Below are 18,057 nucleotides of genomic sequence, written 5' to 3' on the forward strand. Positions count from 1 at the left end.
CAAATACCTTGCCCGCGGATTCGCAGACGCAGACGGACCTCGCTTTTCAGCATACTCGTAATGGGCTATACCTTTGTACAGTAAGATTAGCCCACGATTGCATGTATATGGCTTGCGAGTAAAGCCGAGACCATTTTACAAATCCGGGAATACTTTGCCTAAAATTCCGAGAGCAAGGGTCTGGCAAATCAGCCAGTTCCGCTCACCTACATAGAGTACTACGACGCCCAACACGGCCCGCCGCGGGCCATCTTACGCAGCTCACATCGCCAGATTCTCTGTCCTGAAATTGATGGGCTTTCAGGAACTGCTTTGCGGGGTGCATAAAGCAACGACAGCGCGCCTTTCAGTTTTTCTGGTAGTACGAGGGAAGATCTTTGATACATTTGACGGGTGGATGATGGAACGCCATGGCGTCGAGATGGGCGAAACGTATTGGAATCAATTACCTAACACGATGCTGCATGGCGCTGAAATGAGGGGTAACCGCGGATCAATTAAAACAGAAGCAACCCACCCAGGCGCTGAAGATGGGCAAATGGGCAATTCGGCCGTTACGATTGCTAGTATTTGAGATTTGATAGTGGTGCCTCGTGCTGGCTACGCCCCGCGGAGTTGCTGATTTCTGGAGACGGTTGGCTTCGGTGTAGGGGCAAGTGCAAAAGAAAAACTAGCAGCAAATTACGGGGTCAAAGCCAAAGACGGATTTGTTTCTTTTCCCATGCTGGGATGACAGTGCAGTAAATTTAGTTAGTGCGCTGGGTTAGGCGTCGGCGGCTGCCGATGGGGCTTTGGACAAGGAAAGGGGGGGGGTGGGCATGGGATTGCGGTGTAAGAGATGGCCAGAGTCCGAAAAGACAAGCTGGCATTGCTAATTCCCCTAGCAGCCATTGGATGGCAAACTTTCCGTGGCGCAATGTAGATTTGCGTCCTCAATTTTCCTGCCAGTGGCTTGAGGAGAACAGCCTTGGCTACTGTCGGGGTGGAAGGCGGGGTGTGTGTGTGCGCGTACTAGGACCGCGACCGCTAAAAGCCAGAGAGGCATCGTGAAGTCGGATGACTCTGCTCCCTAAAAAGCGGAAGGCGTGGGAGAAGAATATCGGTCTTGTGACCGACCCTACTTTTTCCAAGGGCGCCAGCGTGAAGGCGCAGTGCTACTGAGAAGTCGAGCTGACGCCATGTATTGCCTCGCCGAGCTGCTCTCCGTCATCAATTGTGCAACTCCCTCGGTGTCGTGCGTGCTCGGACTCGAACAAGATGCAATGAACCGGCCATGTCGTCAGGAGTAAAAATAGTTGCTGAGGAGCACAGCTGCCTACCAGTAGGGCGAGGGCCCCTCCAGGCTGCGCAGCGGAGCCGAACTCGGCTGAAAGAGCGGAGCGTCCTCACAAGTAGCGACACGCCACCGGGGCTAGAGGCTGAGCCTACTGCAAGAGGTCGTATAACCAGAGCCGTCACTGGACGCTGGCGCTCTGGGCTGGGTCGGTGCCGTCAGCTCTTGGTCTCCGAGCCTTCCGCAGCGTGCATGTTAGTGATGCGTTGATGAGGACGTCAGAGCTGATCAACAGGTTTATAAATGCAGCGTTGAGGTTCTGGCAAGAGTTTTGAGTAGAATTTGACAGTAAGCTAAACATAGTTACCATATTTCATCATCTGAACATATTATCCCGAGAAAAAATGGCTGAAAAGATGGTCGTCTTCATCACGGGCGCCAATACCGGCATCGGCTACGAGACAGTGCGGGCACTGGTTGGGCAGACTGCGCGGGCGTATCACGTCTTTCTTGGGAGCCGCTCTGTTGAAAAGGGAAACGAGGCGACTTCGGCCTTGCGTGCTGAGTTTCCCGAGACATGCAGCGTTATCGAAGTGATTCAGATTGACGTCTCGAGCGACGAGTCCATCAATGCCGCGTACGAGATGGTCAAGGCCGGGCCTGGCTACATTGACGTGCTAGTGAACAATGCCGGTATGCTGCCGCCCCTTTCCAAACGACTACAGACTTGGCCAAGTCTGTCGATACTGACCATCGTGTAGGCCATTCGCTCGAGTTCAAAATGGCCAAGGGCGAGTACACGATGCGCGAGGCGTGGAACCAAATGTACGACGTCAACGTCACGGGCACCCAGATCCTCACGCACACGTTTGTGCCTCTGCTCCTGCAGTCCAAGACCAAGGACGCCCGTCTCCTCTTTCTGACGAGCGGTCTCGCGCAGCTCGAGACGATGCACAAGACGTACTACCCGGGCCCGCCGCCGGCGGCCGGGTGGCCGAAGCAAAACGCCATGAGCCCCGACGGGTACCGGTCGAGCAAGACGGCGCTCAACATGATGATGCTGGCGTGGCACTGGAACTTGAAGGAGGACGGCGTCAAGGTCTGGAGCATCTCGCCGGGATTTTTGGCGACGAACCTGGGCGGCGCAAAGGAGATGCTCAAGGCGCGTGGAGCGGGGGATCCTTCGGTTGGTGGTGTGTTGATGAAAAAGGTGATTGAGGGGGAGCGTGATGGCGACGTGGGTAAAGTTGTCGACGGGCAGGGTGTGCAGTCGTTTTAAAAATAAAAATAAATAGAATTACATGTTTACATGTTTATATGTTTATATGTTTACATGTATTATGATGAGATTCAAGGTTTGGCTGCAGAGCGTTTGGCTGCAGAGCTCGTACAGGATGCACAGTCGGTGCGGGAGCGTGCAGTAAAAAACACCGATGTTCCGACGGGCGTGCAGGCACTGAATGGTGTGGTGGTGGCGTGGCAGATTCAGAAGCAGGGGGGGCGCGTGATGGGGAAGGAAAAAAGTCGGGGTAATGAGATGTGTTGAGATGGGCTGAGTGAGCTAGTGCGACGTTGCAAAGGCTAATTGTAACCGTGGGTGTGTCTGGCAAAGAGTAAAGACGAGCACGACGTTGTTCTCAATGGAATGCTGAGTTGTTGGAATTGCAGCATGTGTTGTCAGCTGTGAAGAAGGAACGGCAATCGGTGCAATCACCAAAGAGGAGGCAAGTAAAGGACAGAGGAGCCGAATGATGGAAAATGTTGAGGCTTGACAAGGGTAGTTTTCATTACCACATTTGCATGCAGTCTGACGATGGCTGGATGGCCGTGCCCGGAGGTTGCTTGGGCTGGCTGGCTCTGGCACATGGCTCATGGGTACCAGCAACGTTAGTAGGGGATGGGTGGGTGGTGGCGTCGAGAACATTTGGGGCTGTCATCTGGGGAAAATGCTCGAAGCAGCCAGTGCCAGCGCCCTGTTCGGATTTGGTATACTTTTCCGCCTCTTAATGACGGTGCTACTATCCATAAGGTAGGTAGTACATTAATAAAGGTCCCGGCATCTCGGGGCCGCTCACATGACGGAGTGGTGCTACCAGTGCTGTACGAGGCGGCCCTGGAGGCTGGCTGGGGGCAAAACGTAGCGCACAATTGTTGATGTCTGGCTCGATACTGTCCAGCGCAAGTGCTGCAGTGCAGTAGTTACTGGTCATGCTGCGCGGCAAAGTGACCACTGTGAGCACAGACATTGCTGTCTCACTCTTCTGTCTAAGCTTATTAGCACTGACTAACAGCAACCAGGTAGCGTCGCAGCGAGTTTCGCTTTCCAAGACCAGGCCACTGCGGATGCGACACGGCAGAATACAGCGAGGGCCTTTGTTGATTATGTAGTTTGCCGCCATGCCATCTTGACTGTCCACGCAGTGCCACTGTCGGTCCAACACGGCAGAAATGGCCGGGGTGGGACAAGGATGCTATTTAGCGGTGCTCTGGAAGACAAAAGGCCCCATAGAAAAGAAGCAAAAAAAAAAAAAAAAGGAAAAATTATGCAGCGCGTGGCGCCACCCCCAGATACTTGGTCACCTCTCTTCTCTGGTGGCAGCGGCCTCGCTGTTCCGGGCGGCGTTAGCCGGAGCGAGCTTGTAAGCCCTTTGGCCACTGGCTTCTGGCTTCTGGCTTCTGGCTTCTGGCTGCTGGCTTCTGGCTCGAGGCCCGCAGAAGAGACGAGACGGGCTTGTTAGCGGGTTTGCCACTCCACTACCAGTAGGTACCTAGGCTGGCAGCGAGCATCATTCACGGCGTCCCAGATTGTATCGCAAGAAACTTTACAGTAGCTAGGCACCTACAAAGCCTGTCAATGCAATGGTGCTGCAGCGATGGAAACCCAACTACGTACTACCTTCAATGATGGGCTCTTTAATGTTCTTTTTATTCATGACTGTTCCTCTCTTCCTTTCTTCTCCCTACCTACCTAGGTGTGGTGCTCTTACAGGGACCCCACCAGACTGGCGCAGGCACACACCACCTGACCTCTGCGACAGTCCACTCTCAAGCACTGAACAATCCACTGCATGCCACACGACTAACTTACCTACCTACCTACCTACCTACCTGGTTATTTCTACACCCTCCTGTTCTTACACGCCTTCCGCCTGCCCACACAGGGTCTCCTCCTCAGACAGACCACGACTCGCCTTGTTCATAAAACCTCTGCCTCCCCATTCTCGCCCTTGCTACCCTCCTTTTTCTTGTCTGCCCTCCTCCACCACACCCGAGCTCGAGAATTTTCCAGAATTGTTTCCTGTGCTGTTTCGGTGTCTGAGAACCACCTTCAAACGCACGCTTCCCATGCAGCAGCTCTGCATGCATACTTGATGGCCAACTTTAATACCCGTCTGCGCTAGTCACTAAAGCCGAAGCTGGCCATTGCCACTAACTACTGTACTCACTACGCCCACTCCACCACCACCACCACGGCCAAGCCATAAAAAATAAAAGTGACCGCACAATACAAAGCCCAGCAAACGCCCGCTTGACCCCGCGACTCATTATTTTCCTTCGCCTCCAACATCACTACTTTTTATTCCCACCGTCAACCACGTCCAGCAGACCCTTTTCGAGAAACAGTCTGCTTCGTTCCTCGACAATACAACACTCTTAGTCCCAAGCCGCGGACCAACACACCCTCGAAACCCCTCCCGACACTTACATGGCCGTGCCTACGGGAGCCGGGCGCCGCAAGGTGTTCGACTTCGACACAGCCATGTTCGTCAAGGGCAGCAGCATGGCGCGTGCAATGTCTCCCTCAGCCTCCGAGGCCACCTCGCGCTCCTCCTTCTCCTCGGTCCGCGAAAATGACGACGGCCTCGCCCAGACCTTTACCCGCTCCAAAATCTCGTCCTACATCGAGGCCCCCGAGGACGTCTTTGACGAGTCACCCAGCACCGAGGCCGCCCAGCCCACCTACTTTCAGCAGGCGCCCCTCACGCAGCCCAACTCGCGCCTGCACGGCTTCTGGTATCCCGCCGAGGGCTTCAAGGGATGGCGCGAAATTCCCATCAAGGGCAAGATGGCCAGCCGGAGCTGCGAGGACCTGCACAAGCTGTCCATGACCTGGGACAAGCCCGCCCCCAAGGTCGAGCAGCCGCGCGCCGGCGGCATCTATCCCACTTCCACCGCGCCTCTCGAGCGTCTACCAAGCGAAATTTTGGGTATGTAAACAAACCAGTTCTAAACTTTGCCTTCTTCATCATCGATCTCTATTTTTGTTAGTGAAAGCAGTCTTCTCTCATCATAGCCATGTACCTTTTCTCGAGTAAGTTGCCTTGCTAACCCTCACTAGGTGACATTATCGATCTCCTCGTTGTCGAGATACCCCCCAACGGCCTCACCACCCGCAACACCGATCTCATGTCGCTTCTTCGCACCTCGCGTTCCATTCACGCACGTACTCTCTTCACCCTCTATCGCCACATCACCATCCCCCACTCTCGCATCTTCCGCAAGTTCCTCACCACAATTACCGAGTACCCTGCCCTGGCCACCATTGTCCGTCGTCTCGACTTCAGCCACTTTAACCCCTCAATCATGTTCTCCACGGCTGCCGAGCGTCTTCAGGCTCAGAATCTCACCAGCCAGACTCTGTTCCACTGCCTCGCCCTGACCCCTCGCCTGCAGGAATTCCTCGCCCAAGAGTACATTGACGACGACCTTGGCCCTGATGTGCTTCGCAAGCTCCTCTTCGACATGCCCTCTCTGTCCGCCATGGACTTTTGTGGCTGCTCCTCTCTGTTATTCAAGAAATCCTTCATGGCCATTCTTGACGATCCCTGGCCCGAGACCCTCACCATCACCAAGCTGTCCTTCCACAAGTGTCTGAGCCTTCCATCCGCCGTCTTTGAGACCATTCTCCCCAGAATGCCTCACGTCACCCATCTCGATCTCGCTGGAACGCGAGTCACTGACAAGGCGCTTCTATCCATTCCCGAAACCGCGAAACTGACGCACCTGAACCTTGCTAAGTGCAAGGAGCTGTCTGCCGATGTTGTCACCAAATTCGTCACCTCCCACCCTGCTACCAGAAATCTCGTTTTCTTGAGCCTCGGTGCCGACCCCAGCACTCATCTGCTCTTGGGCAAGACTGACCTTGACGCCCTCCTCCCTAACCTGCCAACCACTCTCAAGTCCCTCAACCTTCGAGGCAGCAGAATGGATCCTTCTCATGTTGACCACCTCAGCAAGCTGTCGCACACGCTCGAAGAGCTCGCTGTCGGTCGTGGTCTTGCTATGAGCGATATTCACCGCCTATTCCTCCGCGATCAGCAATGGCAGACTCACAACCTCAAGTACATTGACATTTGCGACATTGAAACCATCATTGGCAGTGCCAGCACCCTGCTTGCGTCCGCCTCGGCCCCTCTGCAGGTCGTCGAGCTCTCGGAGCGCGCCTATGAGCGCGCTGCCAAGCTCAACAAGAACTTGCAGCGTGTTGGATGGTTGGCCCACGAATTTGGCAGCCGCTACTGGCTCCGACGCCTCGATACCGGCGAGCCCAACTTTGATCACGGCCACCGCCCCTGGAAGATGGGTGCCAAGAGCTGGGGCATGCGCAAGATTCCCACGGTCGTCTCTGAAGTGGGAGGCATGTACGGTTCTTACATGTTTGGTCGTCGACTGTGAGCATCTACGATTGAATTACGACTTGTATTTACAGCGAAACACCCAAACATAACGACCCGAAACCCCATTACATAATTCGACAAAAAAGAAAAGCGACATTACACATGTACGTCAACCAAAAAAGAAAGCGATACCACGCATGTACGTCACCAAAGAAAAGCGAAACGAAGAAAAAACGGCATCATCTCTCCTCATTTACGGCACATGCAAGGCGTTTCGGATATTACATCTTTTTTTTTTGGAGGGCTGTATCTTTTCAAGGGATAAGACTTTTGCTACGACTGACTGCATCATCACAAGCGGACCGACAAAAAGACATTTTTGAGTATTTTACCCACGGCGTCGAATATGTTTCATTTGCTCCATCTTGGCTGCTGCATGTAAGGATACCCTTGGAATTGAAAAGCATAGTTGCGCGACGAAACTCTGGACACTTGCTTGTATGGTTAAATTACAATCTGTTTTTAATTAGTCCATAAAACTCCACCTCTAGTTATATACATTACTGCATCTCTCTATTCTGTTTTGAAACCAAATGTGGAAAAGTTGTTGTGGTCAGGCAACCGTTTTTACATTTTCAGTTCTAGGTATTACTGTTCATCTGTCGGTCTTGGTTCAAGGCAAGCATAAAAATATGTCTGCTGCCAAGGTAAATATCTTTACACTTTAGTCTTATTTTGCAAAGTTAAGCATGGTTATTATTCAAGAGAAGTAATGATCTAAACCTTGAACTTATTTTTATTCATTATTCATTGTTGTCACCCCCCAGACGCCGCCCTCCAATCTGTGCCAGGGCGGCGGCAAACCGTGACGTCGGTAGCATCACGTGACTGCTCCAGGTCAACCTGGCGCCTCCCTCCGTCAATGTAGCGCTACGTAACAGCTAGGCATCTCTCTACCGACTGCATTGCTAGACAACACCACCACCTGGACAAGAGCATCTGGCGATTCGAAAGCTGCATCGCCATGGCTCCTAAACAGGATACCCCCTTCCGCTCGGCGGACATGAGCATGGTGCAGCTCTATGTCTCCAACGAAATTGGCCGTGAGGTTGTTACCGCGCTGGGAGAGCTTGGCCTCTGCCAGTTCCGAGACGTAAGAAACCCCGTCCGCCAGCGGCCGAATCGTCGACGCGCTGGTCAATAACCGTCGTGATCTCGAACGTTGCTAACTGCCTCATCATACACAGCTCAACGAAGATGTCAGCGCCTTTCAGCGCACCTACACCCAGGAAATTCGACGCCTCGATAACGTGGAGCGACAACTGCGTACGTCGACCTAGTCCTGCTCTCCGAACCGACCCGGGTCCGAGACATGCTAACATGCAGCTTTGATTCCAGGATACTTTAATGCGCAGATGGAAAAGACTGGCATCGCCCTCCGCAAACTCGATCTCGATACCGAAAGTCTCGCCTCCCCCTCCACCACCGAGATTGACGAGCTGTCCGAGCGCAGCGAGAAGCTCGAGCAGCGCGTGTCGGCCCTCAACGACAGCTACGAGACGCTCAAGAAGCGCGAGGGCGACCTCACCGAGTGGCGCTGGGTCCTGCGCGAGGCCGGCAGCTTCTTTGACCGCGCCCACGGCAACGTCGACGAGATCCGCGCCTCGATGGACAATGAGGACGACGCCCCGCTGCTCGCCGACGTGGAACAGCACCGTGCCGCCCCCGAGATTGAGCGCTCGTTTGGCGGCATGAACATTGGCTTCGTCGCCGGCGTCATTGCCCGCGACCGCGTCGCCGCCTTTGAGCGCATCCTCTGGCGCACCCTCCGCGGCAACCTGTACATGAACCAGTCCGAGATTCCCGAGCCGCTCATCAACCCGGTCAACAACGAGGCCGTCGACAAGAACGTCTTCGTCATCTTTGCCCACGGAAAGGAGATCATTGCCAAGATCCGCAAGATCTCCGAGTCGATGGGTGCAGAGGTGTACAGCGTCGATGAGAACAGCGACCTGCGTCGCGACCAGATCCACGAGGTCAACAGCAGGCTCCAGGATGTGCAGAATGTGCTCCAGAACACGCAGGCTACCCTCCAAGCCGAGCTCAACCAGATCTCGCAGTCGCTGTCGGCTTGGATGGTGCTCATTGCCAAGGAAAAGGCCGTCTACAGCACTCTCAACCTCTTTTCCTACGACAGAGCCCGTCGTACTCTGATTGCCGAAGGTTGGTGCCCGACCAATGACCTGGCTCTTATTAGGTCAACTCTGCAAGACGTCACCAACCGCGCTGGCCTTTCGGTCCCTTCCATCATCAACGAGATTCGCACCAACAAGAAGCCTCCCACATACCTCAAGACCAACAAATTCACTGAGGGTTTCCAGACCATTGTCAACGCCTACGGCACTGCCTCGTACCAGGAAGTCAACCCCGCCATGCCTGTCATTGTCACTTTCCCTTTCCTCTTCGCCGTCATGTTTGGTGATTTCGGTCACGCCGTCATCATGCTGTCTGCTGCGCTAGCCATGATCTACTGGGAGCGCTCGCTCAAAAAGGTCACCTTTGAACTGTTTGCCATGGTTTTCTACGGACGTTATATCGCCCTAGCCATGGCCGTCTTCTCTCTATTTACCGGTCTCATCTACAACGATGCTTTCTCCAAATCCATGACGCTGTTCACCAGTGCGTGGGAATTCAAGGTGCCCGAGGGCGGCTTTAAGGAGGGCGCCACGATTGAGGGCACCCTCAACAGCGACGGGTACCGTTACCCGTTCGGTATGGATTCCGCTTGGCATGGTACCGACAACGATCTTCTATTCAGCAACAGTTACAAGATGAAGATGAGTATCCTGCTGGGTTGGGCTCACATGACTTATTCCCTGATCTTCGCCTACATCAACGCCAGGCACTTCCGCAAGCCCATTGACATTTGGGGCAACTTTGTTCCCGGCATGATCTTTTTCCAGTCCATTTTCGGCTATCTCATTGTCTGTATCATTTACAAGTGGACTGTGGATTGGGAAGCCATTGAGAAGCCTGCTCCTGGTCTGTTGAACATGTTGATTTACATGTTCCTGCAGCCCGGCACTCTCCCCAACGGAGAGCGTCTCTATGCCGGACAAGAATATGTACAAGTCGGTCTGCTTCTTCTGGCGTTTGCCCAGGTCCCCGTTCTGCTCTTCCTGAAGCCTTTTTACCTCCGCTGGGAGCACAACCGCGCTCGTGCCAAGGGCTACCGCGGCATCGGCGAGACTTCCCGCGTTAGCGCCCTGGACGATGACGATGAGGGCCAGGGTCTGATTCCCGGAGGCGGCCACGGAAATAGTATTGACGATGGCGAAGGTGTCGCCATGATTTCGCAAAACGTCGACGAGGAGCATGAAGAGTTTGAATTTAGCGAGGTCATGATTCACCAAGTCATTCACACTATTGGTAAGTAACCATGTACTCAATGGACCTGCTATAGAAAATAGCTGCTAATCTTGTCACATAGAATTCTGCCTGAACTGTGTGTCCCACACTGCTTCGTATCTGCGTCTCTGGGCTCTCTCTCTTGCCCATCAGCAGCTCAGCGTCGTGCTGTGGACCATGACGATTGGTCTCTGCCTGCCCATGACTGGTGTTGTGGGTGTCATTGCCATTGTCATTGGTTTCTACTTGTGGTTCTTCCTCAGTATGTTTTCATCCTCACCACATTACCCATGCCCCCCCGTATGTCCATGTCCATTTGCTAACCTTGACCACCCAACAGCCATTGCCATTCTTGTATGCATGGAAGGAACCAGTGCCATGTTGCACTCGCTGCGTCTGGCGTGGGTCGAGTCCTTTTCCAAGTTTGCTGAATTCGCGGGATGGCCGTTTGTGCCGTTTTCGTTTGCGGCCCTCTTGGAAGAGTCGGAAGAGCTCAAGGAGTACCTGGGATAAATGCCATACACACCCTGTAGTTTAGTTTCCTTTGCTCTGTTTTGTTTTTCTAAATCGAATTGCTTTTATCAAATACTTTGTCTTGTTGTTGGACTTGTCGCCTAGACTACCTAGAATTTGCAAAACGTTCTCGTTTTGCTGTAATACAACATCGCATTGGCATGACTTACCATTCGCGTCTTTTTACATTGTCAACTCTGTAAACGCAAACTGGTTACTAGATGTCTCAAAATTGCTGTATTATCCTTGATATCTATGTGCTTACCCCCGCAAAGAGAGGCCTTGTTTCGTCCCTAGCAGACTTGTGACTCTTGTCTGTGTGTGTGTTGTTACATGTTCTTCTTTTTTCAAGATGCACTTCCTTCAAGACATTCATTCACCTTCCAGCTCAGCCCCACAGCGGCGCCGTCACCTCCACCGCGCGCTCGACAACCGCACGCACGCGGTCCGCAAACACGGGCTTGTTGCTCTCCACCTCGAGGTCCTCGAGCCACACCGTCGCCGTCATGCTGTCCACCTTGATCGAGACGCCGGGCACCGGGATGCCTAGCCTGTGCAGGCGCTCGAGCTCTCTCCGCTGGCGCTCCTCCTGCTGCTGCTGGCCGTCTTCCTCGACATCCATGGCGTCGGCGTCGGCCTCTGGCTTGGGCTCCGCATCATCGTCGGGGGGCGGAGAGGGCAGAGCAGGTAGGGCGGGCAGACGGGGCGTTTCGACGGGGGCGACATTGTCGGCGCCAAATTGGGCCTCGAGGAACCAGAGGAGCCGCTCGAGGCGGTCCTGCGGCGAGGCGTGTGCGTGGGGGTTGCTGTCCGGCCGCGACGACGACGACGACGTCTCCGGGGGCGAATGCGAGTGGCTGCACTTGCCAGAGGACTTCTTGACGGCGGCGGGGGAGCTCTCGACGGAAAAGAGCACGGCCATGACCGAGTCGGCGATGCCGTCGTTGAGCATGTTGCCCTCCCACTCGAGCTCGACCTCGCCGTTGTTGCGGTAGCGCACCGTCACGCAGCCCATGACGAGGTACGCCGCCACGAGCCGGGCAATCTCCTCGTCGGCCTCTTCCTCCTCCTCCTCCTCCTCCTTCTCCTCCTGCTCCGGATTGTAATCGTCCTCGTCCTCGTTGGCACCCTCTTCGATGGCCTTGCTGCTCTCGGGGGCCTTGCGCGCGGCTGCCGGTGCGTTGCGCATCTCGGGCAGCTCCTCGACCGTGCCAAATGTGCCCTCGAGCGCCCACTTGACGAGGTCGGTGCCCGCGGCGCTCAGTGTCAGCCGCTGTCGGCAGAGAATTGTGGTGGTGTTGAGGCCTGCGTATTCGCGGAGGTCTTCTGGTGCCATGAGGGACAGCTTGAAGTCATTTTGCACCAGGACGCCCGAGACGAGGGGGCCGCCGGCCGCGCTGGCGTCGGGGTCGTCGGACGGGGCAATGGGGCGTGGCGGCGGGATGGATGCGAGCTTGCCCACGACCTTGGCAATCTTGTCGGCCTTGAAGGGGATGCGCAGCTCTTCTGTGTTGCGGGGCGAGTAAACCTTGACCTTGACTGACTTGTTGGCATTAAGCGATAGGAGCTTTGACTTTAGGCGCATCATGTTCGTCTGCTCGCCATGCACCAGAATCTATAGAGTAAGAGTTAGTAGTCGCATCGTTGCAGGACAGGATTGGGGAAAACGTACCACTACTGGTGCCGCGACTTCTTCGATAAACTCGCGATTCTCGACACCATCGACATGCGCGGCAAAGGAATACTCCTGCACGCTGCATCGTAACGGAATCATGACTTTCTCGCCGTCTCCTCCCGGCGCTCGTCGCGCGCCGGCAATGCTCCGCGACATGACGGCTTGAATCTGTTCCGGCTCCTTCATAATCTGGCGTGCCATGGTGCCTTCCACACTATAACCAGTAATAATGACACCATTCTTGTCATTCGGCGCCCATCGCTCAAATAATTCGCGGCTCACGCCGTTTTGTAGCATACCCGGGCTGGCGAGCATGACGCAGCCACCGACATCATCGAAGCGGTCCAGGTTCTTCAGCGAGCGAATGTACTTGAAGTCCCAAGGACCACCGGCTCCAGCCTCTCCAGACGATTCTGCTTCCGCCAAGCGTTCCCTGAATAGTCGCTTGATATTATCGTTCATGGCGCCAACGTAGGTTTGGTAAATGATCATACACTTCTTTGCCAAGTTACTTGCGTAGTATATGGGGTATTTTTGAAATTCAGAATGCTTTCCCCAGTACTCATCCAAAATCAAGAGAAGCTCTTGAGCTCTGCCCAGGGCAAAGACTGGCAAAAGGGCGCGGCCTCCTCTGTTCAAGATATTTGTAATGGACTTCATGAGAGCCTGTTCACGTTCCAGGCGAGGTACATGCGATGCGATGCCGTATGTAGATTCTGTAATCAAGACGTCGATCTTGACACCCTTGGGGACTTCAGCGGAGACCAGATGTCTGTCTTGTTCTCGGGAGTAATCGCCCGTGAAGAATATATTGAGCCCTGCGATTTCAATGAGGAACATGGCAGCACCCAGCACATGGCCCGCAGGGTATGGCGTGATTCGGATGGAGGATATTGTATGTGTCGTGTGGTAATCGATGGCTTCGATTTGTGGGAATGTATTTAAATGATCCTGCTCAGTGTAGAGCGGCTGTGTGGTCTGATTTGCCGACGTGTTGCCCACGCGAACACTATCTTGGATAAGCCACTTGTAAATTGCCTTTGTCGGGTGTGTCATGAACACTCGTCCTCGAAAATTCGTCTTTGCTAAAACATATGGTAGAGACGCAGCGTGGTCGATGTGGAAACTGGGTTCAAGGTTAGTGACATTGGCGCAGATTGCGATCTCTACGAACAATCGCATGAAGCGGCGCAAATCTCACTGGCTGATAAGTAGCACGTCGACTGCACTTAGATCGAAATCGTCGTAGAAGGGGAGCGCAGCAAGACCATCGTAGGCAGGATGCTGGCCAGCGTCGAGCTGCGACTGGTTAGTGCTTGTCGACGGCCATTTTTTACGTTCAAGCTCACCATGACCGTCTTTCCCTTGTACTGAATAATATGACATGATCTTCCGACCTCATTTCCGCCACCTAAACAGAGAAAGACAAGCTCATCAGAAGGATCGACCGGCTCGTCCGCGGCGGCCGCATTCATAGCGGATGCCTTGCGTTTTGACGCCATGATTGCGCCTGTGGTTGACGAAGCAGCTTGCCACAACAACAAATAAATTCGCCAAGGACCAAATGCGGCCTCGGGATTGCGTTTTAAAGCGCCAGCGTCTTCGGATGTGCAATTCTAAAAAAGCATCGCTCCCAGCCCGCGATGTGAGCTTTCGAGAGACACGACGCGGGTAATGGTCGGCCAACAGCGGAAACGCGGCCCGTGCTCACGTGACTTCAAATTTCCATCTGCCCCGACTTCCGCGACACGAAGCTTCCGACCTACCTATCACGCTCCCTCGCCGACGGTATCCTAAAATCGATCGCAATACGCCAAAGTCTCCGTCCTGGTGCGTCCCCGTATAGCAAACGCGATCAAACAGCTTCTACCGATACGGGCGATAATATAACTTACGAAATCGCGATACTCCTGACCAGAGGTGGCGCGTCGAATGGGACGAACAGCATCCGACGTGACGGGCTTTGCTGCCTGCTGAATGCACCATCGCACCGGCCCCAGTTGCCGCGTCTCTTTTTTGCGCACGCTCTGCCAACTGTAGCAGAGCTTTGCGTCTGAGCTGCATTATCATGGCGCAGCCCCAGTCGCAGGTGCCGGCGCGGGCGTTTTCGCCGCCGCAGCCCAGCCCCTCGCCCGCTGGCTCTCAGTCGGCCTATGCGCTCCCACCAAACAAGCGAGTCGGAGCAGCTTCACAACCAGGCTCGCCGTATCCAGCTTCACCTTACGGTGCAAGCCCGGGAGCAGCTGGCAGTCCGCCCCTCACAGCAGCTTCACCTCCCTATGCGCAAACGCCCCCGGTGCAGCAGGGCGGATACAACACACCCTATGCAAACGGCGGAGCGACGCCCGTTTACAATGTTGCTGAAGCTCGAGCTGCAGCGGCCGCAGCTGCGGCTGCAAATGCATCGATTTCTCCGATGCAACAACACCAACACATTCCCGGAACGATGACGGCATACACGAATGCAACACTCACGCCTGTTCCGCATCAAGGCCAGCAGCATATGCAACAGAACATCATGGGGCCGCCTCAACGACCCGCGGAGCGACCGACGAAGGACTATGAATACGACGTTACGGATTCGCTGGCAGGGACGGGTATTGATTTGCGCGCCGAGGAACAGTACATGTCTGAACTGTATTCCAACGCGATGGAGGGTAACCAGGATGCACGCACTGGATTTGCTGTGCAACCGCCAACTGGCTCGAATTCATTTTACGGCGCAGGCCCTGCAAGCCAGCCTCCCGAGACGATTAAGGACCAATCCCAGAAAGACTACGAGGCGCAGGCTGCAGAGCGTGCTTGGACGGAATCTTCGATGAGACTAGCCGCCTCAAGAACGCAAGAGATTGCGAATCCTTTCCTTTTCGTGGCGATTATGCATCGGCGAGCGGATAAGATTGCGCGTGAACATCATCTCGGACTCAACCTCGAGCTTCGTAACAATGCGTATGCGACTGGGAAATTGCGCTATCCTGAGCAGTTCCCCACCCCATCCGTGAATGTGAAAACCCAGCCTGGCCCAGACTCGACCACTGTCAGCACTACCGGATCATTCATACCACACGACGCCTACTTGGTCGATCAGCTTGCGCTGCTGTCCCTGAGTACCAAGCAACGAGTGCGAGAACTTATCGAAGACGCCAATGCGATCGCGCTCAACAGACAAAAGACGTCACACGGGGATGTGCCAGAAGAATGGGCGCCCGCCGCAGCGCCTATGAACAAGGAGTTGCTTGAAGTTGTAGAGGCGCCGAACGAAGAGGGTAGGCCCGAGTCTAGCGACGGCTCTTTGAAGCGTAAGAACAATCATGGAGTATGAAGTATCTCTAGCTAACTCTCTGCAGGCCCTGCCGACCAAATGAACGGTGAACCTAGCGCAAAACCTGCGAAGCTGCCAAAAATTTCTTCATACATGACAGTGACCATGCGCGAACTGGCCAAGCAGGAGCGTGAATGGGAAGAGGCACGGTTACGAAGACGCCAAAAGAGAAAGGATGGCACAATCGACACGAACACAGCTGGTTCAAGAGCGGGCAGCATCGCACCTGGCACACCGGGCTCAGTTGCACCTGAGTCTGAGAAGACGATGACAAAGAAGGAGCAAAAGAAGAACCAAGCATTAAAAGCCGCCGAAGCTAATAGCCATGCCAACCAAAATATGACGAGTAGCATGTTTGCTGGCTTGGGAGGCAAGAGTGGCTTGTTTGGTAAAAGCAAACGCAAGACGTACGACTGGATGAATGTCGGTCGCGGAGGCAGCGGAGCGAGCACACCCATCAAATCTGCAGGGGATGGCGGCAAGGCCATGAATGGTATGGTGCCGGCCTCACCAGGTAACCCAGCACTCACTACCGAAGGCCGGAATCGTCTCGGTACATGGCGTGAGGACAAGGAGAAGGGGAAGAACATTCAGCTGCGCGATTGGATCGCAGTTCTGGAGCGAGATGGACGAGAAGGGCCGTCGCTCCAGCAGGCATATTTGCGTCTTGATTCATCGAACCCCAAATAGAGCCACCTGTTTTTGGACACGACCGAGGATGGCAGCGGCACCAAGAGAGGAACAGCAGCGGCGCCGCCCGCCCGAAACCTTTTTAATTTTTCTACTGGTGTATTTTATTTTAGCCCGGCGTTTTTATCTTGTGTTTTCCAAGGGCATCTGGGGCACTGGATTTTGTTTTCTGCCATGGGGGCGCCTCAGGAGCTCCGAACGAGTATCCGCACAAGCGGAGAGAGAATTATAGCTTTCAGGGTTTTGAAATGGCTGAGCCTTATGCATCGGAGTAACGGATGGGACACAAGAGACAATGAAAAGTTGCTCTTGTGGAATTGAAAAATAATAAAAAAGTCTTCAAGAAAGCATCCCTTATAGCCAAGTCGCTGAGTAAATAGCACCATGATTGCGCAACGCAAAAGTGGACCGTAGACTTGCCATCTACATAATCACAGTCCCTCACTCCTCAGAAATGGCGATAGCAGTATGATTCTTCACTCTCTCTACGAAGCTGGTCTTGATAATAACCTTTACCTATTCTTAGGCTGTTGGGCAAATATGCTCCTCTGCCTCTTTAAAGGGCAATCTGGAGCAATGTGTGAAGTTGGTGGCCAAGGCTGCCGCGGGCGGCGCCAAAGTGAGTAATTGGCTGACTACGATGCCGCGCGGTCATTGGCTTATTATCATCTCCTCAGGTGCTTTTTCTCCCTGAAGCATCAGACTACATTGCCCCAGATGCAAAGACGTCTTTGGAACTGGCACAACCACAGGCGTTATCGCCTTTCGTCCTCGGGCTCCGCGCAGCCGCCAAAGCCCACGCGGTCGCCGTGCACGTTGGTATTCACCACATGCCTCCATCGGACGAGACAGGCGGCAGCAGCTCAAGGAGAATGCTGAACCGTGCATTGTACATCACGCCCCAAGGCGAAATCGACGACGCCACCACCTACGACAAGCTGCACGTCTTTGACTACGGCTCGCTGCGGGAGAGTGCGACGGTGCAGCCCGGTTCGCGTCTGACGGCGCCGTTTGATTCACCCGCTGGTCGCATCGGCAGCCTAATTTGCTTTGATCTGCGCTTCGCCGAGACGGCAGTCGCTCTCGCTCAGCCGGGCGCCTCCAGCGCCTGGCACGCGCGCCCGGCGCAGATTCTGACGTACCCCAGCGCGTTCACGCTTCGCACGGGCGAGGCGCATTGGGAGACGCTCCTGCGAGCGCGGGCCATTGAGACGCAGAGTTGGGTGGTGGCTGCGGCGCAGGTCGGCCGTCACAACGAGAAGCGCGCGAGTTATGGCCGCAGCATGGTCGTGGACCCTTGGGGACGCGTGGTCTTGTCGCTGGGAGGTGTCTCTGATGAACAGGGCAACGCTTCGGAAGGTGCAGAGGGGGAGATTGGATTTGTAGACGTAGATATCGTCGAGTTGGAGAGGGTGAGGCGCGAGATGCCGCTCCAGCGTCGGACGTAAGTGGTTCCTCAAATACGCGTACTTGACGTATGAGCTACTGACAAGTTCTTTGTCTAGTGATGTATATCCTGAATGCGGGAACAAAGTTTGACATTGCCTACCATTAACCT

At 54.5% G+C, this 18,057-nt stretch overlaps 6 protein-coding genes across 6 annotated transcripts; 5 read left to right on the top strand and 1 right to left on the bottom strand.

Moving 5' to 3' along the window:
• Positions 1-1,677: 1,677 nt before the first annotated feature.
• LMH87_010103 (uncharacterized protein) lies at positions 1,678-2,552 on the top strand (the record flags this gene model as incomplete). The annotated part of the gene is made up of 2 exons (XM_056197209.1): positions 1,678-1,966; positions 2,035-2,552. The coding sequence occupies 2 exons, from the start codon at positions 1,678-1,680 to the stop codon at positions 2,550-2,552; spliced, it is 807 nt and encodes a 268-aa protein (XP_056054281.1).
• Positions 2,553-4,979: 2,427 nt separating this feature from the next.
• On the top strand, positions 4,980-6,949 carry LMH87_010104 (uncharacterized protein; the record flags this gene model as incomplete). Its single annotated transcript, XM_056197210.1, has 2 exons — positions 4,980-5,481; positions 5,613-6,949. The coding sequence occupies 2 exons, from the start codon at positions 4,980-4,982 to the stop codon at positions 6,947-6,949; spliced, it is 1,839 nt and encodes a 612-aa protein (XP_056054282.1).
• Positions 6,950-7,915: 966 nt separating this feature from the next.
• LMH87_010105 (uncharacterized protein) lies at positions 7,916-10,812 on the top strand (the record flags this gene model as incomplete). Its single annotated transcript, XM_056197211.1, has 5 exons — positions 7,916-8,044; positions 8,139-8,217; positions 8,290-10,320; positions 10,382-10,561; positions 10,640-10,812. The coding sequence occupies 5 exons, from the start codon at positions 7,916-7,918 to the stop codon at positions 10,810-10,812; spliced, it is 2,592 nt and encodes an 863-aa protein (XP_056054283.1).
• A 388-nt stretch (positions 10,813-11,200) lies between these two features.
• On the bottom strand, positions 11,201-13,989 carry LMH87_010106 (uncharacterized protein; the record flags this gene model as incomplete). The annotated part of the gene is made up of 4 exons (XM_056197212.1): positions 11,201-12,427; positions 12,485-13,613; positions 13,689-13,786; positions 13,837-13,989. 4 exons carry the CDS (start codon positions 13,987-13,989, stop codon positions 11,201-11,203), a joined length of 2,607 nt encoding a protein of 868 aa, XP_056054284.1.
• Positions 13,990-14,555: 566 nt separating this feature from the next.
• On the top strand, positions 14,556-16,499 carry LMH87_010107 (uncharacterized protein; the record flags this gene model as incomplete). Its single annotated transcript, XM_056197213.1, has 2 exons — positions 14,556-15,786; positions 15,835-16,499. The coding sequence occupies 2 exons, from the start codon at positions 14,556-14,558 to the stop codon at positions 16,497-16,499; spliced, it is 1,896 nt and encodes a 631-aa protein (XP_056054285.1).
• A 454-nt stretch (positions 16,500-16,953) lies between these two features.
• LMH87_010108 (uncharacterized protein) lies at positions 16,954-18,038 on the top strand (the record flags this gene model as incomplete). Its single annotated transcript, XM_056197214.1, has 4 exons — positions 16,954-16,965; positions 17,026-17,118; positions 17,177-17,943; positions 18,005-18,038. The coding sequence occupies 4 exons, from the start codon at positions 16,954-16,956 to the stop codon at positions 18,036-18,038; spliced, it is 906 nt and encodes a 301-aa protein (XP_056054286.1).
• Between the last annotated feature and the right edge of the window lie 19 nt (positions 18,039-18,057).

Source organism: Akanthomyces muscarius, chromosome 5, assembly GCF_028009165.1.
Source record: "Akanthomyces muscarius strain Ve6 chromosome 5, whole genome shotgun sequence".
Lineage (NCBI taxonomy): Eukaryota > Fungi > Ascomycota > Sordariomycetes > Hypocreales > Cordycipitaceae > Akanthomyces > Akanthomyces muscarius.